The following is an 18199-nucleotide window of genomic DNA, read 5'->3' as shown; positions in this document are numbered from 1 at the left end:
AAGAACGACAGTGTCGCCTGGAGAACGCTAGGGAAAAAGAAACGGGAAAAGATTGGTAAAATTCGAACGAAAAAGAGATAAGGACGTACAGGAAAAAAAAAGAGAAAAGAGATAAAAAGAGACAGAAAGACAGCGAGATAGAAAGAGAGAGAGAGAGAGAGAGAGAGAGAGAGAGAGAGAGAGGTGGACAACGAAGAAGCGCGAGAGAAAGACGAGGAGGAGAATGAGAAAAAGCGAATGTCATTGCCGTAATCTTCGGACGTTGACTTCCTCTTGGCTCGTCCCTCCTTCCTCGCGACTTGCAGCCCCTCCCTTCGCCAACATTTACGCCATGCCCCCCCTTCTCTCCTTCCTACCTTTCTCCCCTATCCACCTCCTTTGTCCTCTCCCTCTCACCTGTGCGTCTTTCCACCTCCCCGAATCCCTCACCAACATACTCTTTCTCTCTCTCTCTCTCTCTCTCTGTCTCTGTATCTCTATCTCTCTTTATGTCTCTTCGTTCGCGATGCCCCTTTTTCTCACCACTCGTAAGCCCCTCTTTTTTCGCTCCCTCCCTCCCTCTCTCTCTCTCTCTCTCTCTCTCTCTCTCTCTCTCTCTCTCTCTCTCTCTCTGTTCTCTTCGTTCGTTGTAATTTTCTTTACCCATATTCTTAATTTTCTAACGATACACCTCGCCGTGATTCTCTAGCGAGAATGATACATACTATACACGTAGATAGAGACGCGATATACATATGTATATTAAAAGATCAAAGGATAGAGATAGATGATAAATTTGATTGAGTTAAATACAAAGCTAGATGTCGTTCAGATCAGATAAATTTTTATTTAGTTACTTATTCGAATAAAGATTTACTCGTAACATTTATCACGTATTCGTAGGGTAAAACGTGATCGTTTCTAAGTTGAAAATACGGTACCCGATATTGCGACGAAATAAATCGACGATCGCGGCACCGATAAGAGACGACGGTTGAATCGAAAGGATTTTTGTAGGAGAAGTGCCAAGATGGGAATCGATTTATATCGCAAAGGGAATCGTACCTAAGCACGATGGACCGTGACGACGAAACGGCCGATCTGGTGATGATTTATTCGCCAGGCTGACTCACCGTTTGGCCCGACGGTGAAAATACGATAGGTATACCTATACACGAAGGCCTATATAAGTTGTCTGTAAAGAAGGAGGATGAGGAGGAGGAGAAAGAGAGACGTAGGGAAGAGGTGGACCGTGAACGAAGATCGTTTCTTCTTTATGTACGAAGAAGAAGAAGAAGAAAAAGAAGAAACAAATGTTACTCCGCTAGATAGAGTGGTAACATATAATATCCGAGGAAATTCGCAAAGTTGACTAGTTTAAAGTAGGAGGACGGTTTTAAGAGAGGCTCATCCGAGCGGCGCTTTCGCGGCCTGGCAGACGATGGTCATTTGTCTCGCACAACGCCTGTGCCCGGTTTCCGCGTTCCATCCGCGTCACAACTCAGTGCGTTCACCTTGCTCCTCCGGTTATCAAAATCGAAGCTGCCTTCGTCTTTTTCTTTCTTTCTCTCTCTCTCTCTCTCTCTCTCTTGGTGACTACGAATTATAACGTTAGTTTCACGAACGATGTGATATATACCAAGATTCGTATACACGAGGGCCACGTGCTTCTTATCGAGAATAGTATTACGAAAGGATATGCATAAAATAATAACAGAAGGGGCGATACATAAATTGAGAAATATTATCTCGTACTAATACGAGTAAACAAATTATTCTTTATATTAGGATCGTCGTAATATAATGCCTGTTACCTAGGCATAACTCTTAACTTTTAGGTAGTATCATGATGCAAAGCACGATCGATCGTTCAATAATCGAATATCCCTACTACTTTTAGAAATAGAATCGGGATTCTAACGCGTCGATCGCGAAGGAGAGCGCAACGAACTCTCGTAACTTGTACGGGAGAATGACCTAAGAACAAACACGTCGATTCGCGATTGGTAGGTGAGAATCGTGAAAGAATAATAAGAGAAGGAGGAAGAGGAGGAGGAGGAAGAGGACGACGACGAGAACGAGGAAGAGGAAGAAGAGGAGGTGATGCATAGTAGTAGTAATAGTAGTAGTAGTAGTAGTAGTAGTAATAGTACTAGTAGAAGTAAAAGTAATAGTACTAGTAGTCGTAGAAGAAGAAGAAGTTTTCGGCTAGATTTACCTGTCGTAGACGTCACCGTTAATTCTCCGTGCATCCAGAGGACGAACAACGATCCTCCGATCTCGCGTAGAGTGAGGACGCGCGCGCGCGGCCGTCCTTAGGCTCGGCAGGATAACAGGACGATGGCACGATGCACGGTTCGCGAAGAGAGAGAGGACGAGGACGAAGAGGAGCGCTCGAGAATCGTGAAGCGTGACTGGTTCCGCTTAAAGCTTCATTCACACCTGCCACAATATCACTCTTCGTCTATTTTTTTTCTATTTATCCTCTCTCTCTCTCTCTCTATATATATATATATATATATCTGTCCCTCTTTTTCTCTCTTCCTCTCTCTCTCTCTCTCTCTCTCTCTTCTATCGATTCTCTTTTCCACTATCCAAAATCGAAATAATATCCTTAACGTGATCGGCACGCGACGAAGAAAGAGCTTCGATCTTCGTTGATCGTCGATGTCTCGGAATGGCGATCGCGTCTTCGATCACCGAACGATTTCATCGCGTCGCGTGTGCGTAAACACGGTGTGTACAAGGAGAGAGAGAGAAAAAGGTACACGCGCGAGAGAATCCCTCGTTGGGATTCGAACGGGAAAGAGCGTTTTGGAAGAAAGAGAGAATTAAGGACTCGCGAGAGAGAGGAGCCCTCTCGGTGCCCTCTCGCGATCACGTGCGTTTGTCGCGAGTCACGGCACACACGGTGTGTGTAACGTACGGGCCGGCGACTCGCCTCTCCTTCGTATCGCGCGAGTACCGAGAGAGCGACTTCTCTCCCTGTCTTTCTCCTCCACCTCCTCCTCCTCTACCTCCTTCTCAAAGTACCTTCCCTCCCCTCCTTCTATCTCTCTCTCTCTCTCTCTCTCTCTCTCTCTCTTTCCCTCCCCCCTTCCTTCTTGAGGGCTTACCTGTGAGGTAAGTAAAAGCAGCGTACCGCCGTACGTGTTACGGCATCGCGCGACTCGGCCGACTCGTAGACCGTCGTCGAGGAGGCATCGTCGAGCTTCGTCGAGGAGGAGAAGGGAGAGAAAGAGGGAGAGGGAGAATCGAGCGAACGGGTCGGAGGTGAGTCCTGGAGGTGGACGAGTGATCCCGTCCCCAAGTGAGAAAGAGAAAGAAAGAGCGAGGAGGAGAAAGAGGGGAGAAACCACGTCGTCGTCGTCGTCGTCGTCGTCGTCGTCGTCAACGTCGTCAGCGTCGTCGTCGACGGCAGCAACAACGACGTCGACGACGCCGACGTCGGTCGGATCGCCAACCGGTGGGGAGTAAACGTGGACCGACTCCCGCTCTACAGAATAGTGGGGGAAGGATCGCGGTGGACTTCTCTCGATGGTGGGGGAAACGAGTGGACCAACTAGGTTCGCCAGCGAGCCGCGCGGTTCATTGACCTCTCGCCGGATAGAGAGAGAGAGAGAGAGAGAGAGAGAGAGAGAGAGAGAGAGAGAGAGAGAGAGAAGCGCCAGGAGAACCGAACGGACGGCAGGCCGGCCGCGTTCGACCCGTTGCTAAAACAGAATTTGTACCGGCACTTTATGCCGCTCATCTTCGTAAGGCCGAAGAGAGAGAGGAAAGGGGGAGAATGAGAGAAAAGGAGACAAACAAAAAGAAACAATAATAGAAAGAGATATTTGTTAACTTATGAAAATTACGACAAGTAATAGATCAATGGTCGAAAAAAAAAAATTGTAAAATATCAAAGCGAATGGTTGAAGAAGTGTTATCTCTCATTGATTATTGAATTGAGGATCGATAAGGTAAGGATCGATCGTATAAACGATTTCCTACGTTCTTATCCACGAAGGCAAAGATTCTTTGATCGGTTCAACGACTTATCTTCGATAAAGAGTAACGCGTTTTCTGATCGAGTACCGAAGTAGGATCGAAGATGGCCGGTAGGAGCGACAACGAGCGTTTTACGAGAAAGGGATGAAGTTGCCGTGTAAGACTGTCGACTGCACACGGTGGGCACACGGTGGGCACACGGCGTATACACTTGTCGGGAAAGGAGATGCGCGACTCGGTGTAATGAACCGGGGAAACCGGTTACATCCGCGCGCTCGCGCTCATGTTCGCGCGCGCGCGCGCGCTCGCATAACCGCGCACGTACCTATATATACAGATCTACTTGGTCTCTACTTGCGTTACATTATGCGAACGGCTGCTACTCGCAAACGAGCTTTCGCCTTGCACGGGTTTGTGACGAGGCTTTAAACTTTTATTCTGTTCCGCTATTATATAAACACCTTTTCCATTCGAGCATTCGTATATTAGCCTTTACGAAATTTTCACGCGACCACCATTTTGCTGGGACATCGATCACACGTACGACGAATACACATCTAACGATTTTATCGCTTCGTATAATCGTTAACTCGATTCTCGTTGAATTTCTTTAATGCTTCTTTATTATTTCGTCAATAGTTATATACAAACACCGGCATTAGATGAAAATCTTTCAATTCAAATAGGATGATTAATAAAAAGATTTATTATTATTAGCGAATTACTTTTCCATAAATTATGAAATTAAAAAAGAATGCTTTCTCTTTTCTTTTTTCTTTTTTTCATCTGTTTCTTTTTCTTTTTTTTTGTTTTTTCTTTTTTTTTTTTTCCAAGTCCACCAATCTTTCATAACTCTATGATTTCATAACTCTATGATTCTATTGTAGACATATTGCTTTATTGCATTTCCTCGCAGTGTGCTCGTTACTTTCGTTAGTTTTTATTCTCCGTATGATGGATAGACGCGTCGATACTTTCTCGATACTTTACTTACGAGGCTCGCACAACGCGATGAGGAAAATCCTAGAACACTTTGAAAGCATTTGCTTTGATCGCTTCAACTTCGATCACAATTTTTCTTCATTGACGGGCCAACATCGACGTTCCTATCCAATCGATGTTTATAAAGAAAGGCTTTACCGATTTCAATGATATCGCGATGCTATTTCATGGACGAAAGAAAATAAAAATATGTACATACCTATCCAGGTAGGGAATGATAAAAAAAAAAAAAAAAAACACACACACACATTGCAAGATCGTTCCGATTTTATTCGAGAAACGAAAGATAATAGCTCTGTTAGTTCGTTGAAAAAACAAGTTATCTCACGTTTCAATATTTTCTTCGCGAATAATATCAACGTTTTCTCAGAGAACGTGGACATAATATATCAAGTAAAAATTATGCTTCCTCCTGTCCATGAAAGATGCAAGAAATAATTTTTCGAGGCTACCAAAGCGACGAATGATTTTTTATCCCCGAAACTTAGGAACCACGAAAAAAAAAAATGAAAAGAAAAGAAAAAGAAAAAGAAAAAGAAAGAAAAAGGAAAAGAAAAAAATGCCCACGTGACGTAGCGTTTCTCGAGCATGACGCTAGTAGCTGTATCCTCGAACAGGGTCGTGGAAAAGTATTACGACCATAAAACTGCCAGCGTTGCGTGGAAAGAGAAAAAAGGAGAGCACACATAGACACACGGAAAGCGATAAAATTCAATTATGAAGAAGCGGCGGGGCTCGCACGGTACTTCCGGTCTCGAGGATCTTCCGGTTCGCCATAAATCGTTCTGATGTAAACTAAAGAAAGAAAGAAAGAAAGAAAGAAAGATAGAAAGAAAGAAAGAAAGGAAGAAGAAAAGAACGAAAGAGAGAGAGAGAGAGAGAGAGAGAGAGAAAGTAAAGAAAGTCAGACAGAGAAAGAAAAAGAGAAAAGGAACCAGCGAGAGAGAGAAAGAGGGAAGAAGAGAGGGAGATAGTTTACACGAAGGGGGTTGGACGAAAGGGTGCTAGTTTAACGCGGGAAGGAGAAAGAAGAGAAAAAGAGAGAGAATGAGAGAGAGAGAGAGAGAGAGAGAGAGAGAGAGAATGCAGGGGAAGAGTAGGAAAACGGAGTAGATAGGAGGGGGTTGAAGAAAACACATAATAGGGTGGGGCGCTTTGCTGCCGCTTTTGAATCGATCCAACACCGGCTACAGCTGGAGCCTCATCCCACCTGGGTCGCGCTCAGTGGTTCTCATTTCTCCGTAGTTCTCTTGGAAAGGTAACTCCAAGAGCTTTATCGGTGAGGATAGAGAGAGAAACGACGGACGCGATGGGATTTAGATTAATGTCAGATTTAAAGTCCATGCTGGAACGAAAGAAACTAGGTCGCATCCGGAAGCGCTCACCACCACCACTACCACCACCGCCATCACCCGCCACCGCCACCACCACCACCATCACCACCACCACTACTACCACTGGTAACACGATGTTAAGTAAACGCGTTCGCGAACATGCTCGTGCGCGCAGGAATACGCGAATGCGCGTTTACGTTCGTACGACCCTGGCCGAAATTGTTTTTTTCTTCTCATCGTAAGACGAGAAGTATGCTCTTTCGTTCGATTCTTTTATAGACAACAACTTCGAATTAACTTCACGCGAAATATAAAGAATTATCCATTCGCAATATTCAATATCCTCGTTTCGTTTTTACTTTCTCGAATGCGCTTAATCTGCCGGAAAAGAGATTTTCTTTCTACTCGACGTTAATAGATTCCTTTAGGATCGTCAATTTCTTTAAGTGTTCTTCTTTCTTTCTTCTTTTTGTTTTTTTTCTTTTTTTTCCTTTTTTTCTTTTTTTTTCTCGTTCCCTATCTTTCCTTTTTCTTATTGTCGTAAGCGTAACTCGTATACTATTCGAACATTCATTCTCAGTTGAAAATGAAAAGATGATAAGGAAAAAAGTTGCAGACTTGATAATAAAAAGAAAAAAGAAAAAAAGAAAAAAATGAAGAAAAAATAATCGTTGTTAATCAATATCTAATATCCAATTTAAAACATCGTTTCGAAGGATCATAGTTAAGAAAAAGAAAAGGTAATTCATACTTTCGTCAAGCGTTACAATACTTTAGTTGAACGTAACTTTTGATATATTTGCAATTCATACTGAATGAAAGAGAAAGAAAGCTTCTCTAACGTAATTCGGTTGCCCTGGGAATCGAAATAGTCCCGATATCGGATCGCTCGTAGATTCGAAAGAGTATTAGTTTAATGGAGAAGGGACTCACCGTTGTTGTTGCGCAGGATGGAACCAGGACTCGTGGCCTCGAGAGGGCTGCTCGGTTCTTCCGTGCTCGGCTCCCTCTTCACGCTGAAATAGAAACATGCATTATGTATTCAACGGTAAAGTAGAAGAACGTAGCCCCAAAAGTGGTCCAAGTATAAGGGAACGATAGTTGTCGAGTCAGAAGTTTGAAACTATATATATACAAGGACATTGTAACACGTTGCCATCGCAGATGTCCTTCTCGATTTTTATTGGTCACGGTCTTGGCTGAGGAACTGTAAAAAAAAGATAATAAGAAACGAATTCGACCTACTTTTCGTATTCCCATCGTTTCGAATCACAACGTAATAAAGATTCGAGATGAAACATGAAGATTCTATATGTGTATTTGACGACTGATCAATGTCTCCTATACGGGATCTATATATTTTCGAAGGTGATAATGAATTAACGTATTAAATGAACATGAATGCAAGCCGATGCGCTATCGATCAGCTTATGAACCACTAAAACGCATCCTAAATATATAACATCGGACGTCTTTGAATGAACGAACGAGTTGCTTTATTCGCGGTCGCTTCTATACGCGCGATTCAATTACCGCGCTTTCACAATTACTTACTCTCTTCGTGCCAATTTAACCACCGAGAATGGTTTTCAGTTTTGAGCCTTTTTTCATCATTGAGATTTAACGTTTAAATACGAGCTACCCTTTCAAAAAGGAAAAAATAGTTTTCTCCTGGATTTTCGTTAACTCTCTTTCTCTGTCTATTTATCTATGTATCTCAACGATCGTTATAAATACCACGTGCGAAACGTAATGAATGAATAATAATTCATACAGGAGGAAGATTTCGAGAGTTCTTTCGAAACGAGAAAAAAAAAGAAAAAAAAAAAAAAGAAAGAAAGAAAGAAAAAGAAGAAAAAGAAAAGAGAAAAAAATTGTTGAAAGAAAAATGAGATTTATTCAATCGCAAGATTTTCTCTTGAAAAAATAAAATATCGGATAAACGTTAGAACCATTTTCTTCTGACCAACGATGGCAGAAGACATCGATTACTCTGCGAATCGTCCGCGCTATTCCGAGTACCATCGATAATTATTACCTTCGAATAGGTGGAACGAATTGGGTCGCCCGAAAATATCTTCCTCTAAAGGTTCCAATCACTCGCAATACCTTCTTAAACGTTCTGGAAATCTCTTCGCAATTTCTATTTACTTAAAGGTCGTACAAACTTATCGATTGGATATTTCATACCTGCGATTATAATGTCGATAATGACAGCTTACATTCGAATGAAATTTAAATTGGAAAGATAATAATTGTGAAATCGTCGTGGTGATCATCGGAAATCGATTATCGAGATCAGAAAAAAAGAAAAAAAAAAAAAAAAAAAGAAAAGAAAAGAAAAGAAATAATTTTCTAAACAAATGCATAAAAAATAAACGCTATAAAGAGAAAGAAATAAATCGATATATCGAGCTATCCACAAATATCTTTGATATCTTAAATATCTATTTCATCGAATGGAACTGCTCCATTTTCATTAAATCGACGTAAACGAAATTTGATAAATATTTAACTTTCTAGTACCTTATTCCCGATTCGTTTATCTAATGAAAAAAAAAAATCTTTAAAAATTATGTAGGATTTGACTATACGTTTTTGAGGGGATCTTTAACTTTTAAAAATATCTATCTTATTAAATATCTATCTAAAATATTGATAAATTTTAATTACGATAAAAAGTGCATGGAGTGAATAAAAATCGACGCTCACGATCTTAATTTTCTATTTTTAGAGTTTCTTAAGGAAAGAAGAAAAGGGGGAGGGGAAAAAAAAAGGAAAAAAAAAGGGGAAAAAAAAAAGAAAAGAAAAAACGAAATTTAAACTTTTTCACGGAAAAATCGTTTCCGTTGAAGCCGTATTCGTGGCTTACATTTTTAAATTGTTGGAATGGAAAATGTGGTCGGAGGTTGGCTTAAGGCACGATGCTCTTAAAGTTTACATTATTAAATGTGTCGATGCAGGTACGCTTGTCTTTACAAACGGCCAGAGACTCTACGACGAGGCTGACTACTCGCGACAATGTCCCGGCAAGGGTGACTTTTGAAGGCCGTATGTGCATACCCAAGCAAGCAAAAGTTACAAACTTTCACGAATCTATCATATTCGCGTTAATAATGAGGAAGTATCGGCTACATAATAAAATTTTCAACTTATAGCTAGAAATATTTACTCGACCTTCTAGATAAAGTAGTACGACGATGCTAATTTGCTATCATTACTTGTTACAAGATACAGCATCTCATCGAACAGTAGAACGTTAGTATCGTATATAGATATATACATATTCATCTTACTGGTAAACTTTTCCAAGAACTTTCAGAAACTTATACAAAACATATATAAAACTTCTTTCAACCATAGATATTATTTATACTCCGATGAAAGATCAAATAAAACTTGACGATATCGTATATTATAGATAATCCATAGTGTTAGCTGGAAAAGAATGTGATGACAATTTTTTATTATATTTTTTGAATGATTCAAACGTTTACATTCTCACCTGATAAAAGTGGAATCTGCCGAAGGACTGGAAGGTCTTGGTGAGGAACTCGCGGTGGAGGCAGTATTGGTCTCCTCCACGTCCATCATTGTTCATACCGACGATCGCGCTCGATACAATTCCAATGGAACTAAGGAACCTGAAGAAGGACGGTTGCGACGACGACGACGACGACGACGACGACGACGACGACGACGACGACGACGACGACGACGACGACGACGACGACGACGACAACGACAACGACAACGACGACGATGACGACGACGATGATGATGATGATGATGAGCCGAGGATCGCCAATCCGTCAGGCTCGTCGATCGCTCGACGTACAATTCCGTGGAGAACAGAAACCATAAAGTTTTGGGGGATTGCGATGAGAGGGGGTTGGGGGTTGGTTTCACGCCCGTCCGCGAGCGCGGGCTTACGGGAAACAACTGACAAATGATGTTACCCCCACCGTTTTGGTTTACTACCGAGCGCCTGCAAACCTGCGCCTCACACACCTGCCATGCAGGAAACATTCGCAACGCGCAGGCGTCCTTCATTCGAGAATTCTCTTCTACCCTTTTCCTGAAATCAAAGAATACGTTAATGATAAATATATAAATAATATCGTATTACGAAATTAAGAAAATTCGATGTTTTATAAAAATAAAAAAAAAAAAATTAAATAAAAGGCAAAAAAGTTTACAGGCTCCTTTATAATGGGATAAGGAACGATGATATTGGTATGACAATTAAATTATTTTCCTTTTTTTTTTCTTTTTTTTTTTTCACGCGATTTCGTGATTTTATTTAAAAGTTATTTAATCGCGTAATAATGAGATCGCGTTATTAATAAATAACAATGATATGTAAGATTACATTGTGTATTAGAGGAGGAGAAAGACATCGTTTATTCATTAAACATCGGATACAGTTTTCTCTTTGGAAGAGTGATAATGCCTTGCAAAAGTTTCACCTACTAAAAGTGGAAATATCAAAGTTGCCTCAGCATAAATCTGAAAGAAAAAGAAATGTAAATATGTGATCGATCATTTTGTGCTTTTCTTTTCCTTTTTTTTTTTTTTTTTTTTTTCTTTTCTTTGCATCAGATGATATTCTCTTACTTTTACCGGGGTCGCATCTTTTCGAATTTTACCCCAAGAGATCGCCTCGTCTGGACGAGCTCCGCTATCGCTACCATCGAATTCTGAAGATGTGTTTATAAAAACAGCATAGTCAGCACCATTTCTCTGGAATAGAACATAGTATTACATAATATACTGCTGTGAATAATTTTCTTTTTACTTACCATTAAATTTGCATTACAAATATGATGTTTTACAACACCACCTCCTACTATAATCATTCCACTGTTGATTGCTTTCATAGCCATTGTATTTAAACGTCTCAGATCTAAACGTACAATAAAAATGATATTAATTATTTTTAAAACTTGTTCATGTCTTGTAAAATAAAAAAAAAAAAAAAAGACGGACATTTACCTGAGATTATGTCTACTACTAATCCTGGATTTCTAAAAGAATGAAAATACATCATATCACCTAAACTGCCATCTGTTAAAGCTGGACTGAAAACTGGAATTTTATTCTTTGCTGCCCAATAATATATTGATTCTTCGTTATTAATTTCTTCACCTAATCTTGTTATTATTTTAGATGGAGTCCATAGAATACCCTGTAAAATAAATTGTAATAAGAAGTAAAATAAAATAAAATAATAAAATATTGTAAGATCAATTTTATACTTGTTCCTTCTGTTCTGTTAACATAGAATCTAATATTGGCGTTACCCAATCTTCAAAAATACAATAATTATCATTAGGAACTAACAGATTCCCTATTCGATTAATTCCAATTTCTCTAAGATGTTTTCCATCTAAGTGAAAATCACCGATATAAGTTGGTGCTAAACATTTAATAAAATCTTCTTCTATTCCACCTGCTGTTGTAACTATACAATCAACCTAAAACCAATAAATTGGCTGAATTCAATTGATAAAATATAAGACATAATTACAATACATATATATATATATATATATATATATATATATATATATATATATTCAAGAACTGACCATTTTATGCTGCACAAGGAATCTTATAGTTTCCCTAACACCACAAGAAGACATATTAGACGTATATCCTAAGAATATAGTACACGATGATTTTCTTTTAATAAATTCATCATCCTCTAATTCGTCGATCTGATCCTCTTTAAGAGGTATAATTCTTGCAGCCAACATACGTTTAATTTCATTTACAGCCAATCCAAAATTTGTTGCTTGAAAACCAGAATGTTTATATGACTCAAAAAGTGAATGATAATTGATTCCATGATTCCAATCATATCCTGAAGAATATAAACAGGATATAATTCTTTTTTTTTTTTTTTGAAATTTTTCATTTACATTTTTATTTACAAAAACTTTAATATATAAGACAAGATACCTTTTACTGTTGGTGTACCACTTGGAAGTGGAGAACTGTGAACTAACACAGCATCTTTAACAAGTTGTGGTACTTTATCTTTAGTATCATTTTCTGTTATGTTATTCATTCTTATAATAATTTGTACTTATAAATGAAATAGAATAAATATTCTTCACAATGTTACATACACAACATATGAAATAACCTTACTTAATAAGCGTCATTATTTCTCTTCGTCATATTTCTTTTTAATTCTATTCAGGAATGTGAAAAATGTATGTATACATATGTATATGTATATATATATATATATATACATATATATATATATATATATATAATAATTTTACAATAGTTGATTATTGTATTATTAAAAATTAAATAAGCACATAAATATACAAGTACATTTCCAGTGTGTTTATCGTAACGTATTTTCTATGATCGAAAATGTCGATTGACCAATCAGCTAACACTTAAAATAATTCATTTGAAATAATAAAAGTTTATTTGGCATTATCGATTTTTTCTACTTGTTAAAAAATTATAAACATAGAAATAATATTTTTTTTATTATTATTATTATTATTATCATTCACGTTAACGAGAAATATTTTTTATGAAACGATATTGAATCACAAGATGGCGCTTCATGTAATCTAACTGCGTCGCATTTACTTGTTATACCATCTCTTCAAAGCCACACGTTCTAGATAATTTTATTGATGTAAAATTTGCTAAGGAAGAAACAGAAATTTGATAATATAATAGCTCAATAATACTTTTTATCTACTTTAATAAGAAAAGATAATATATAGAAATGGGCGATATAAAATCTTTTTTTCACCAATGGTGTGGAAAAAACGGGAAAGATCCACAATTTGATGTAAGGCCAACAGGTAAGTACTACCATTTTTGCACATACTGGTGCTTACCGTAGTTAACGGGAGATTTCATTAGTCAATATTTTACAGGGCCAAAGCATAGACAACGTTTTCTTTGCGAATTACGTGTACCAGGATTCGACTATGTTGGTGCAGGCAATTCTACTAATAAAAAAGATGCTCAAGGAAATGCAGCTAGAGATTATGTTAATTATTTAGTTCGCGCAGGACATGTCAATCAAAATGATGTTCCTAAAGATACATCTAATATAATGCCACCAGTATTAGGGCCAGATAATATCAAATTGGAGCCTTTAACTCCAATAAAATCAGTTTTTCAAGATGGAATGGGCCCTAATGATATAGGCCAAGCATATCGACCTTATAACGAACATGGTCAGAGTAACTATACTTACATAGATAGGTTGGCCGATCAAAAGAAGGTAGAAGACGCGGAGGACGTTGATGTCAATTCTGGAATTCATGGAAATTGGACTATAGAAAATGCTAAATCAAAACTGCATCAGTTTATGCAAACTAACAAAATTAATGCAGATTATAAATATACCCCAGTGGGTCCAGATCATACGAGGTATGAAACATCCCATCAGAGCCCTTTAGTTTCAAGTTGGATTGGACCTCTGGTGCTCTGATAATATCCAAAATCCTGCTTAGAAACCAAGTTTAATTACATCCCAATATGGATTTAATGTATTTTATACCATTTGAACATGATCAAGGCCATTTTGGATTACATAATTAAAGTTATCTCTAAAGCTGGTACAAGAGGAAAATATAAAACTCTCTTGTGCACAGATGGCAGGTGATGGTATAACCAAAACTTTTATTGAAACGATTCAATAATGGTTTTGGTGCAAATACTTCATAAAATGTGATCCATCGTATTCCAAAGTGGTCTTGGGTAATTTCAAATGGTAAGTTTTCAATAATTTGCATAACAACCTTACTCAAATTTATTGCTTGTAATAAAAATATTTAGAATACTTTTTCTTTAGATATGTATTATATATTTTACATAAAGAATATCTTTTCAAGGAGTTTCATGGCAGAGATGACATTTTATGTGAAACAACTTGGACGAAGTAAGTTATATAAATATATATATATATATATTAATAATTAAATATTAATAAATAAATTTTCGTTATTCACAATGATTATGAAAATTTCAGATGTTACTGGCCGTGAGACAGGATCTAACAAACAAACTGCATCAAAAAGTTGTGCCTTGTCTATTGTTCGACAATTATATCATCTTGGTGTCATTGAAGCATTTAGTGGTACTTTAAAAAAAAATAAAGATGCAGAACAAATAAAACCTTATCCAGTTAAAATATCTCCAGAACTGGAATCTCAAATTCATGATCTATTGAGAAGCTTGGAAATAAAGCCGATCGAAGTTAAGCACACAGAGGTATAATATAACCGAGATCATTCTTCGGTATAATTATTAATTAATAATAAAATTATATTAATTGAATTTGTTTGTTATTGCAGAATTTAAAAAAAAATCCAACGCAACATACTTCTTCACATTCTCAACCGAGCATGGGAGTCTCTTTATTAACAAATCAAATTCTAGATGATTTCATATCGTCTGTGCCACAACCTGCGGGTGTAGTTAGCTGGTCTCCACCGCAACAAAATTGGAATCCATGGACTGGATGTAACATTGATGAAGGCCCTATGGCAACAATGTCTTTGGATAGATTATCAGAGGAATTAATGCGTGAGCAACGAGAAAGACTGCAACAAGATTCTAAAGTATTAAGTAGCATAAAAGAGAGATCAACATTACCAGTCTTTATAAAGAAAAATGAAATTATGAATTCTATTAATGATAATCCAGTCATTATCATTCGTGGAAACACAGGCTGTGGAAAGACAACTCAAGTTTGTCAGTTCATTTTGGACGATTATATTGCATCGGGTCAAGGTGCATTATGTAGCATTGCTATTACTCAACCTAGACGAATTTCGGCAGTATCTGTGGCGGATCGTGTCGCAGCTGAAAGATGCGAAAGTTTGGGACAATCGGTCGGTTATTCCGTACGTTTTGAATCATGCCTGCCTAGGCCCTATGGAGCTATAATGTTCTGCACTGTTGGTGTACTCTTGAGAAAATTAGAAGGAGGACTTCGAGGCGTGTCGCATGTAATTGTTGACGAAATTCATGAAAGAGATGTTAATTCCGACTTCATCATGGTAGTTTTACGCGATATGATACACATGTATCCTGATCTAAGAATTATTCTTATGTCGGCCACAATTGATACTACGCTATTTAGTGAATATTTCAATAATTGTCCAGTAATTGAAATTCCTGGAAGATCATTTCCCGTTCAACAGTATTTCTTAGAGGATTGCATACAATTGACCAATTTTGTTCCACCCATGGATTTGAAGAAACGTAAAAATCGTGATTCAGATGATCTACCATCGGACGGAGAACCCGAAGAAAATTTAAATAAAGTTATCAGTCCTGATTATTCTATTCAAACGAAAAATGCTATGGCACAACTCACGGAGAAAGAAATAAGTTTCGAATTGATAGAATCTTTATTGCAATATATTAAAGGACAAGGTATTCTTGGTGCAGTTTTGATCTTTTTACCTGGCTGGAATTTGATATTTGCATTGATGAAACACTTGCAGCAACATCCCATTTTTGGTGGGATGAGTTATATTGTTATTCCGTTGCATTCGCAATTACCAAGGGAAGATCAAAGAAAAGTATTTGATCCTGTACCATCCGGGGTGACGAAAATAATATTGGCTACAAATATTGCAGAAACTTCTATAACGATTAATGATGTAGTCTACGTAATAGACTCGTGCAAAGCTAAAATGAAATTGTTTACTTCTCATAATAATATGACTAATTATGCTACCGTATGGGCAAGCAAAACAAATCTAGAACAACGCAAAGGACGTGCGGGCCGTGTCAGGCCAGGATTTTGTTTTCATCTTTGCTCAAGGGCAAGATATAACAGAATGGACGAACATATGACTCCAGAAATGTTTAGAACCCCATTGCATGAATTAGCATTGAGCATTAAGTTATTAAGATTAGGGAGTATTGGTAAATTTTTATCGAAAGCTATTGAACCACCACCCATAGATGCTGTAATCGAAGCTGAAGTTGTACTGAGAGGTAATGAAACATTTAATCACTTTGTTTATGCATTATAAATTCCTTTTTTCTTTTCTTTCTAAATCTATATTTCCTTATTGTAGAAATGAAATGCTTGGACAAAAACGATGAATTGACTCCTCTCGGGAAGATTTTAGCTCGCTTACCAATAGAGCCAAGATTAGGAAAAATGATGATTTTGGGATGCATGTTTCGAGTTGGAGATGCACTTTCAACGATGGCTGCAAACAGTACTACATTCCCTGAGGTGTATAATATGGCTCCTGACGTTAGACGACTCACCACGCAACAAAAATGGTTTGCAGGTGCAAGATATAGTGATCATGTAGCTATGTTACATGCTTTTCAAGCATGGGAAGATGTTAGAGCTTCTGGTGAATACGCAGAACAAGCATTTTGCGACTCGAAGAATTTAAGTTTACCTACTTTAAGAGTAACATGGGAAGCAAAAGTATGTTGAACAAAAACATTGTACATTAATACGTGTTTGGGTCAATTTCGAAGTTCTTAATATTTTTTTTTTTTCTCTCTCTCTTTTTCTCCCCATTATACAGAATCAATTACAAGCTCTTTTACAAAGTGCTGGATTCCCAGAAGAAACCCTCTGTCCAAATCTATTAAATTATCAATCGGGTGCTGACGTTCAACTCGATACGATCACCGCTTTGTTATGTATGGGACTTTATCCGAACGTTTGTTATCACAAAGAAAAACGCAAAGTTCTTACAACCGAATCAAAAGCTGCTCTTATTCATAAGACATCCGTTAATTGTAGTAACTTCGAACAAAACTTTCCGTTCCCATTTTTTGTATTTGGAGAAAAGGTAAATTAAATTTTATTAAAAATTTAATTGGTCGTTCTAACGAAGTAAAAACTTTTAGATACGTACAAGAGCTGTCTCTTGTAAACAAATGACTATGGTATCTCCGATTCATTTGTTATTATTTGGATCTCGAAAGGTGGAATATGTAGATGGTTTGGTAAAATTGGACAATTGGATTAATTTAGATATGAATCCACAACATGCTGCTGCCATTGTTGCATTAAGACCTGCTTTGGAAAGTCTCGTTATAAGAGCTGCTAAAGATCCAGAAACGATTTTAGATTTGAGCTCGGTAGAACAAAAGGTTGATTAATTTTATTTAATACGTCAGATAGAACGTCTCAAATATATAACATTATTTAATGAAAATTATTGTCTCCTTTATTTATAGGTTTTAAATGTTATCAAATCGCTCTGTGGTATGAATGCATGTAGATACGAGTTAGACCAAATCAGTAGCAGTGGATTTCAATCACGTAGATCGCCAAGAGGTCACACTACTACCACTTTTACTAGAGATGAAGCAACTCCATTGAAAATGATGCGAGGAAATGGAGGTTTTCGTAGACCCTCGGGAAGTTATAGAGGAAATAATTTTGGTGGTAATTCTAGTGGATATACCAGTGGATTTGGAATGGTTGGTCGATTTGGAAGAGGCGCCGTAACAAGTTGGGGTAGCGTCAGAGGAAGATTTCGTGGAAGATATTAATTATTATAATAGTAGAATTGATGTAATTTAATGTTTCATATAATTTCATTTTTCACGTATAAACGAATGTTAAATAACAAAAGGACAAGTACTTGTCAATACTTGTCACAATAACTTGTTTATTGCATTCAGTATAATAGATTAACCAATGATAATTGATTTATGTATGCACGATGTATTTCCTTTATTGCTGTCATTATTCTGATGTTGGATATACTACTTTAATTAATATTGTAATAAAACTTCAAATACAATAAAATTCGCACGAAGAAAAGAAAAAAAAAAAAAAGAAACATAGTCCAATGTCATTTGAAATATTTCTTATTTATACGTTGATTATAACAAACAACGATAATACA

At 37.4% G+C, this 18199-nt stretch overlaps 3 protein-coding genes across 8 annotated transcripts in view; 1 reads left to right on the top strand and 2 right to left on the bottom strand.

The window, feature by feature from the left end:
- Nucleotides 1-10370, bottom strand: part of LOC124422129 (ecdysone-induced protein 78C) — a 77766-nt gene extending 67396 nt beyond the window's left edge. For 2 of the 5 annotated variants that reach the window (XM_046958165.1, XM_046958168.1), the window contains exons 1-2: nucleotides 9811-9864; nucleotides 7239-7321 (exon numbers count right to left, since the gene is read on the bottom strand). Coding sequence is in view for 1 of the 5 variants with exons in the window: in XM_046958169.1 (XP_046814125.1) it covers nucleotides 7239-7321; nucleotides 9811-9899 (172 nt within the window). In the remaining 4 variants the exon portion in view is untranslated. Of the gene's footprint in view, nucleotides 1-1044; nucleotides 1148-2197; nucleotides 2980-7238; nucleotides 7322-9810 lie in introns of those variants that run through there. The other 3 variants (XM_046958169.1, XM_046958167.1, XM_046958166.1) reach the window with 3 other exon arrangements.
- Nucleotides 10371-10683: 313 nt separating this feature from the next.
- On the bottom strand, nucleotides 10684-12553 carry LOC124422131 (probable deoxyhypusine synthase). Its single transcript, XM_046958170.1, has 7 exons — nucleotides 12270-12553; nucleotides 11897-12171; nucleotides 11564-11782; nucleotides 11301-11493; nucleotides 11108-11211; nucleotides 10923-11048; nucleotides 10684-10814 (listed from the first exon to the last, which is right to left on the bottom strand). The coding sequence occupies exons 1-7, from the start codon at nucleotides 12376-12378 to the stop codon at nucleotides 10716-10718; spliced, it is 1125 nt and encodes a 374-aa protein (XP_046814126.1). The 5' UTR covers nucleotides 12379-12553; the 3' UTR covers nucleotides 10684-10715.
- Nucleotides 12554-12902: 349 nt separating this feature from the next.
- On the top strand, nucleotides 12903-18137 carry LOC124422128 (dosage compensation regulator). Of its 2 annotated transcripts, XM_046958162.1 has the most exons (9): nucleotides 12903-13147; nucleotides 13223-13724; nucleotides 14189-14235; nucleotides 14326-14567; nucleotides 14651-16307; nucleotides 16391-16758; nucleotides 16862-17131; nucleotides 17190-17435; nucleotides 17523-18137. In XM_046958162.1, exons 1-9 carry the CDS (start codon nucleotides 13069-13071, stop codon nucleotides 17838-17840), a joined length of 3729 nt encoding a protein of 1242 aa, XP_046814118.1. In that variant the 5' UTR covers nucleotides 12903-13068; the 3' UTR covers nucleotides 17841-18137. The 2 variants fall into 2 exon arrangements, with proteins under 2 accessions (XP_046814118.1, XP_046814119.1); XM_046958163.1 differs by lacking the exon at nucleotides 12903-13147 and having other exon boundaries at nucleotides 13582-14067.
- The last annotated feature ends 62 nt before the right edge of the window (nucleotides 18138-18199 follow it).

The sequence above is a fragment of the Vespa crabro genome, chromosome 2 (assembly GCF_910589235.1).
Source record: "Vespa crabro chromosome 2, iyVesCrab1.2, whole genome shotgun sequence".
Taxonomy (NCBI): domain Eukaryota; kingdom Metazoa; phylum Arthropoda; class Insecta; order Hymenoptera; family Vespidae; genus Vespa; species Vespa crabro.
Note: the sequence above shows the minus strand (reverse complement) of the source record. Positions and strands in the feature narration are given on the sequence as shown.